Source organism: Pseudopipra pipra, chromosome 4 (assembly GCF_036250125.1).
Source record: "Pseudopipra pipra isolate bDixPip1 chromosome 4, bDixPip1.hap1, whole genome shotgun sequence".
Lineage (NCBI taxonomy): Eukaryota > Metazoa > Chordata > Aves > Passeriformes > Pipridae > Pseudopipra > Pseudopipra pipra.
Genome location: NC_087552.1, coordinates 64,035,841 through 64,043,479, shown reverse-complemented (window position 1 = coordinate 64,043,479; position 7,639 = coordinate 64,035,841). Strand labels below are relative to the sequence as shown.

Below are 7,639 nucleotides of genomic sequence, written 5' to 3'. Positions count from 1 at the left end.
TACCTGCACAGCATGTGCAGTAAGACAGGCAAAGACTTGGCTTTTGGTATAGGATAGGAATAGCACCAAACAGGAGATAAAGAAACTAAGTTTGATGTTTCTGCAGTTTGCAGTGGGATGTTCACCTGCTTCAAACTATAGATTGAGTCAGTCTTGTTCCAGCTGTAGAGTTCCAGCTGATGCCTGTTGCCTGCTCCTCTGAAAGCAAACTCTTACAGTTCTCCACACAGACATTTTTCAGGTAAAGAAGCGATAATTGCTGACATTAGTCTTGCTTCAGGCAAAAACAATATGGCACGCTGTTTGGGAGGATATTTAAATTTATTTAAGATAAAATGGTTGTAGTGTACAACCCTACCTATATTGCCAATACTAAAGTAATGTCAATATATTGGTATAAAAATCTTATGGCGTCATAGGAAGTAACTCTATATGAGCTGGGTGAGATGGTTCACCAGCACACAAAACTGCACAGAATCCTTTGTGCTGAAAAAAAAAAAGGTGTTTGGGTTTGTTTTGTTGTTTGAACTGAGAAGGAGCCTACGAGGCAGCCCTGGAACCACCATGCAGCTGAGGGTACCAAACAGGCCTGAGGCAGCACCAGTGAGACCCATTCTGTACAGCTGTGGTGGCACAGGCGTGGATTTGGGCTGCAGTCTGGCAGTGGAAGCCTGGTGGCTGCATTCTGGAGATGCTGATGTATAAAAGCAGCCTCCAGCTAATCCAAGGCTCCAGCAGCCTTCACCCTTGTGCAGCCTCTGCACTGGGATGAATACTGAGCCTTTTGGCTAAGAATAGAATTTTAAAAAGCAGAGGAAGAGAGAAACTACTCCATGTGAGTTAGTGGGAGCCACTAAACCCAAGCTGTTCCACAAATGAGGAGGAATTAACATTCAGGACAGGGAAGTAAGCACAGTAGAGTTTATTTTTACAGCCTAGCATGCTTGCAAACTTCATGGCAGTACATGGAAGGAGTGAAGGGATCCATACCACTAGCATATGGAGCACAGGCAAAGACAGCTTCTGTGAGCAGTTTGACAACTATTTGGCTGCATTCTGCTCGAAATATTTATGACAGCAGCAAGTCAGAGCTGCCACAAAGAGGACAAATTCTTTGAAGTCCACTTGGGAATCTCCATTTTCATCCAGGTTCTTGAAGACTCTATCAATAGCATCTTTGTCCTTCCCTGACTGCAAAAGAAAAGAGCAAGTTGAGGTGACAGGAGGCACAACCCTAATGAAGCAGTATCTCTACCCACACCCCAGACAAGGTCCCTGGTGGGGCTCTGGGCCCTTGCTGAGGTGTGGGGGGGCACCCATGGAGCATGAGGCTGGTACCAGCTCAGAAACTTGGTACCTTTGGTACTTTTCTGTTGGGAATCATGATAGAGTTGCCTGGGAGGTGGATGTGTGCTGGAGGTGTAAAGGCTCCTGCCTGCAGCCCTGCCATCAGCCTGCCCAGAACATCAGGTTATCATGTTTTCTGCTAGTGAGACCTTTTTTTCCTTCTCTTTGCTTGTTTTGTGCATTATATTTCCGGGTATAGAGCCATGAGTTCCTTCACACTGTGCTTGGCTGAGGAAACTGCTCAGCACCCAGCCCAGGACGTGGGACCATGTGGGACTGCTCTACCTCCACCTGCCCATCTTGGTGGGAGCTGCACATCTCCTCCTCCAGCTGCCTGAAACACACATCCTTCCCATAGGAACTCAAGGCACTGATGGCTTCAGGCCCAGATTGGGAGTTTTGGGTGACAGGAGGACCAGACATGAGTCCCACCATCTTCAGGGCACAGGTGCAGTCTCAAGTGTTCCCATCCTCTGCACAGGGAAGCACATGCTCCTGGGTTTGTTACACCTGAGAGCTGTGGTCATGGAGAGACATGTTTTCTACATGTAAAACCACATTCATCATGATTAAAGCTGTGTGACACAAAGCCCTGAGGACATTACCCAGATGAATTAAATGCCATGCGTTCCCCATCCGCCCCCTTGGAGAGGCTCAGCTGGAGCTCAGGCAGTTTGTGGTTTTGTGAAATGATGCTTTCCTGGGGCAAATGTCAAATTTAAGCTTCACTAAATACCTGCACCCCAGAAAAGGTACAAACAACCTCAAAAGTGCTTCAAGTCCTGCTGCAGGAGCTGGTGGCTGGGAAGGTGCCTCCTGAAGCCAGGGGGATGCTGAGCTTCAGCTACCACAGCAAAAAATAGCAGAGTAATCTTTTTCTAAGTTTTGGGGTTTTTGTTTTTATTTTTTATTTTGCCAAAATTTACTGAAAAAAAAAAAAGATATTTGCTAAAGTAGCTAACAGGAGTGATTTTCAGCCTGAGTCGTAGCAGGGGTTATTTCCAGGGATTTTCAAAAGCGCAGTTTTAAAAATAAACAGGGGATGGCAGTACAGATCTATCTAACGTAGGAAACAACCGTGAGGACTTTGTTGAAGATAAACAAAAAATAAATCTGATATTATACTAGAAAGAAATTATATAACATTTTGGAAAATTTCTGCAAGTTTTAAATATTTATTACCTTAATTTAAATCTGAAGGCAATTCTTGATCATGTTCTAATTAATTAAATTTCTCATTCTGTAATTTCATGTTTCACTTTAAATACATGCGCTTTTAAAATCACTAAAAATTGAACCAGTTCTCTAGATTTGACTGATGAATGTGTCTGGAAGTTTTTATTCCTTTTCATTTTGTAAATTAAAATGAGTTTTAATTTTATAAGTGAAATATATGAACTAGTTTTAGCCTCTGAATTACTTCTGAAATGCACAAGTGGGAATTGTTTTTTGGAAACTCTTTATAACTTCCTTCAGTCTTGTGGTATTTCTGATTGATTCAAGACCTTTCCAGACAGTTGTGAGCTGTGTCAGCTATAACCAGTTCTAAGGCCAAAAGTATATGAGCATTTTAAAAACACTGTTTCCCAGAATTTCTTGCAAATAAAAAAAATATGGATATAAATTTCAGGAAAATGCAGATAAAAGTTTTTTTCCGAAGTCAGACTTATGATTTATGTTTTTTTGTTGCAGTTACCTGTCTGGCAGGACAGCAGGACGTTGTTGGTTTAAATTTATTTGAAGTACGGGCATAAAAGTGCTGGGTTTTTTCTAGAATAGGTAAAGCAGGAAAGGAAGATGGAGACTAGAACATAAGAGGACCTCTAGCTAATTATCTTCCTTGAGAATTCCAGTTTTCCCAGCAGTTGCAGGAAATAAGTAGAGCCAGTAAAAGCATCTGTAGGCTGGAAAAAGTGGTGCCTGGCCAGTAAACACAGTCAGGAGAGACCTTTGAGCATTGCTCCATTTGGTAGGCATCTAGTGCAGTGGTTTCCCAACTTTATTTAGACCAAATATTGAGTGTCTGGGGGATTTCCATGCCCTCTTAGAACTGTGGTTTTGTTGTTGGTTTTGTTTCTCTTTACCCGGTAGTGCTATAGGTAACACACAGCTCTGTGCTCAGGAGCTGGCCACTTCTGTGATGCTCTTGGGTCACAAGCACTGATCTGTTTTATACAGCTTTTTCAGAACATTTTAATCTATTTCCCCTGAGCCACCCAGGTCCTTATTCTGAATATTGCACCTCTGTTTTGTTTGTGAGATATAAATCCAGCAGGCATGGATTTCATGCAGTGAATTCATATAGCTTGCATGGAAAGACACTAAATTATGCCAAGCACCCTGGCTGCAGTGCCCTGAAATAGTTGTTAAAAACCTGAATTATTCTGGATATTAAAAGTGGGAGCCACACATGGACCACTTGGTTCTAGACTTTTGTCATTAAGAACAATAAATGTACAGACAGAGAAACATTACTCTGATGTGAAAAGAACAAGACCATTAAAAGTATGTTCTGGACTTTTAGTGAAGGGAAGCAAATACAAAACAATTAAAACTGGAAAGCATTTTGTCTCCCTGGCAGCTAAAACTTTTACTATAACATATTAAGTATCTTGAATACCTCCTTAAACGCACCTGATCATTACATACAAATCTATGTTGTAAAATATATTTTCAGGTCTTTCTTTTGCTATTAAAGAGAAATGCCAAACACTCTGCTCTGAGTTCATCTGTTGTTCTGGTTTATGCATCATTTTGGTGAGCATACTCTGTATGTAGTATAAATACCTGGAGAAGGTAAGTGTATAAATATTTAGAGAGATTCCCCACCTGTAATCAAGATCTTCAACTGCTGACAACACAACCACCTTCACAGCAGTTGAGACATGATGTGAGCTGATAAATCCAGAACCACAGAAGTAGTAGGTGAATTCTGAAGTTAAAATTCAATCTATTTCAAAGCCATTGTCCTGATAGCTCAAGTGATGAATTTAGCAAACAGAGAATGGACCTAAATATTAGAATCAGTTTTACACAGTATGTGCAAGGCATCTTTTTTATTTTACATTTTCCTACAAACCATTGCATATTTCTGGATGCAATTGCCCTGATAATGTACTGAAAACTGTGCCTGCAGGCAGCTCTTACACCTGCTACAAAGAAACGATGCTGTTCTCTTACCGCAAGGAAGTTTGGGAACTCCTTTTCCAGGAGGCTCTTTAGTTCTGCTTTGCTGAGGGTTTGCCTGTTGCCATCAGTCCTTGCATAGTTGTCAAAGACAGCTATGATCATTCCCATTGCAGTTTCCAGCTGAGACATGTTGTTGCCGGAGTGCGGCTTTCTCCTGAACAGGCACAATCAGGGCTCTCTCAGAGGATGGAGACTGGTCTGAGTTTGGGGTTCTTTAAGCAACTGTCCCATCCAATGAACAGTCACACACCAGAGGGACAGTTACCCCTTGGCAAACATCCGTATCTGAGCACCGCCTGGAGTACACACCTCAGTGCTCACAGCTATGCAAAACTCAAGTTTTATCGCCCTGGTGTGACTGGCACAACCAGTTGCTCACCAGTAGAAACCAGCCTCTCCTTCAAGATACACAGTGTGACTAACAAACGAAAATCAGATTTTGTTATTGGCTGTTTGCTCAAGATTTGTTCTTTCTGATATGCCCATGGGAGCAGAGGGTTGGTAGCCCAGCTTTGGCACAGTATGTGCTGGCCTGCTCAGCAGGAGGAGGAGATCTCACCTCTCCTTCACTACCATAGTTCGGGGCTCTGTGAGGGGCTGCAGACACAGATTGCCTCCTCTGCCATGCAAAGGAGCTTGTTACAGACTAGATGGCTCACCAGCACACACTTGGGATGAGATTCTCTGGATCAAAGTAGAGGTCTGCCCTGCAGACAGCTAACATAGTCCCCCTGAGCTTGCACTCAGTCCACAGTGCATATCTCAAACAGGTCTTATGAACCAGCATCTCTCCAGGGCCAGCAAAGGGAGTTTTGCAGAGCCCCTTCACAAACAACTTGCTCAGGTGGAGATAGCTGAAGCAATAAATCTGATACATGAGCAAACAACCAGTATTAAAATCCATTTTCATCTGCAGTAAAATAACCTGTTATTTAGCCTATGCAGCATCAAATTTTACAATGTCTCGTAGTGAAAAAAAAAAGGTCACTCTCAACAGCTGTGGTCCTCTGTGACTGATGAACTTTGTGATTTGCTTGTAAATCGTGGTCCCCCATCATTACACACCAAACACACTGGCCTCACATCTACTCAGAGCAGAGCAGTTTGAGGGGCTGTCCTGGGAGCTGGGCAGAACCCCCACAGTGTGAGCTCAGGTGGTGGGAGCTGATCAGCTGATTAAACCTGAGTTTGGATGTCTTTGGACATACCTCTGCATGCCTGAAGATAACTTTCCACTCATGATATGCTATAGACAAGTTAGTGAAAATTGGTTTTTAATTAAGAAAAATTTTTAAAATTAACCTCTTTTCTCCCAAATGCCTATAGCCACCTGTTTCCCAGGCAAAATCTGTCCTGTAATATCAACAACATCTCAGAGTAAGACTGTGCATCACTTGTACATGGAAACCTAGAACCTTTCTGAAACAAAACCCCCATGATTTTCTGTCTTACATTTTCCAACAAGAGATTTTGCATTTTCAAAAAAATCAAAGCAGCATCTTAAGCTGTGTGCTTTATTTAAACAGTTCATGAGAACTATTTGTTCCTGTGACTTCAACCTCATGACACAGTTGCAACTGACTTGCATTACAGGGGTAAGGGTCTTAAGTAAACATTAAAGTTTTTACATTTAAGTTCATCTTTAAACCTGTGGGGTTTCTTTAGAAGGAAAAAGGAGAGAGCAAACTTGTTAGCTATGAACATCACCTGGTGTTTGCACCAGGTGTCAAGTGCCAGAAACTTTTCTTTGTCCTTTTCTGACACGTATCTGTAAAATGAATATTAAACAAGACAGTAAAGAAAAATCAATTCCTCCCTCTAAAGGAAAAACTAACAAAATAAAATGTTTACTTCACAGCTTCTCATGACTTTGAATCACGAACATCAGTGTAAGTTGTAAAGGAGGAAAAGTGCCCTGAAATGCAGAGAGGGAGAACAGCTTCAGTCAACAGGATATGTCACTATGTCCACACCTTTGCCACATAACCTGGGAGAAAAGGTGTCCTCATCCTTGACCCATTTTCCTCTGCAAACACAGGTGACTCACAAGTTTTGAGAATATGGCTGCAAAAGTGCTAAAACACAAAATAAGCCACTAGGCTTGAATTCCTACAAACTGAGAGGTCACCATGGTGGCACTGCCTGGTTGACTTTATTTTTAATGTGTCATATTTGTATTCATGCCCATGCACACACATCAGTGCTGCTCAGAGTTTTCAGTTCACACTTTCTGTATTGTTTAAATATTTTCTTATGATTTGTTATTAAAAATAGCAGCTCTGTGCACACAACACAGACTATTACAACTGTTTGCAAAACTGAAGAATACAAATATGAGGCCCACACAGGAAAGCAGGCAGTGTTTTGATGCCAACCCATCTGTCCAGCTCCCCAGTGAGATAAAACATTTTCTGTGGGCTTGTTTAAATTTTATATTATTGTTTTAATGTAAACAATACTCATTATTTGCTTCTTTCAGGTTCCTTTCTTTGAAGAATGGTATAGGCAACAACTTGGATGAGTATTTACTAAGGGTTTATACAGAATTAGGTCTTGTCATTCCTAATTTGGACCAAAAGTTTAAATTATTTATGTGATACAAATGTGGACTGTCACACACATAATTTACAAAACCCATTCAGATATGGCATTTGGTAAGATATTCAGGCTTACATGAGATTTGTGTGACTTTGTGCTGATGTTCTCTTAGAGAATAGATTTTATCCCATGCTCTTTGCAGCAGTGACTGTTTTGGAAAAGTCTGAATAAATAGATTTATCAGCTCTACTGTAAAGAGCCATTTGTGTCACAGCTAGCTGAATAGGTGAAATGGGATATCTGCAATTGTCAAAAAGGGACTTTTTGACAATTTCCACAAATCTGTTACATATTTGGATGGAAGAAGCACATGAAGAAGAAAACACAACCTGAAATGATAAACTCATTATTTTTCTTGTTTGTTGGCAGCAGAATGAAAACACTTTTTCTCTTAGCAAGAGGGTAACATTTGAACCATAAAAAAACCCTGCATGTTCCATATTGAGAAATAGTTATCAAAACCCTCATATTTTCCAGTGTCCTGGATAGCTTGTTGAACTTAGAG

The 7,639-nt window shown here is 41.2% G+C and overlaps 1 protein-coding gene across 1 annotated transcript; it reads right to left on the bottom strand.

Moving 5' to 3' along the window:
- Positions 1 to 907: 907 nt before the first annotated feature.
- Positions 908 to 4,843, bottom strand: S100P (S100 calcium binding protein P). Its single transcript, XM_064653288.1, has 2 exons — positions 4,528 to 4,843; positions 908 to 1,191 (listed from the first exon to the last, which is right to left on the bottom strand). Exons 1-2 carry the CDS (start codon positions 4,663 to 4,665, stop codon positions 1,042 to 1,044), a joined length of 288 nt encoding a protein of 95 aa, XP_064509358.1. The 5' UTR covers positions 4,666 to 4,843; the 3' UTR covers positions 908 to 1,041.
- Between the last annotated feature and the right edge of the window lie 2,796 nt (positions 4,844 to 7,639).

Coding starts and splice junctions, on each gene's coding strand:
- S100P (XM_064653288.1), bottom strand. CDS start 4,665: ATGTCTCAGCTGGAAACTGCAATGGGAATGATCATAGCTGTCTTTGAC. Junction 1,192..4,527: donor AGTTCCCAAACTTCCTTGCG/GTAAGAGAACAG, acceptor TTTCTTTTGCAG/TCAGGGAAGGACAAAGATGC.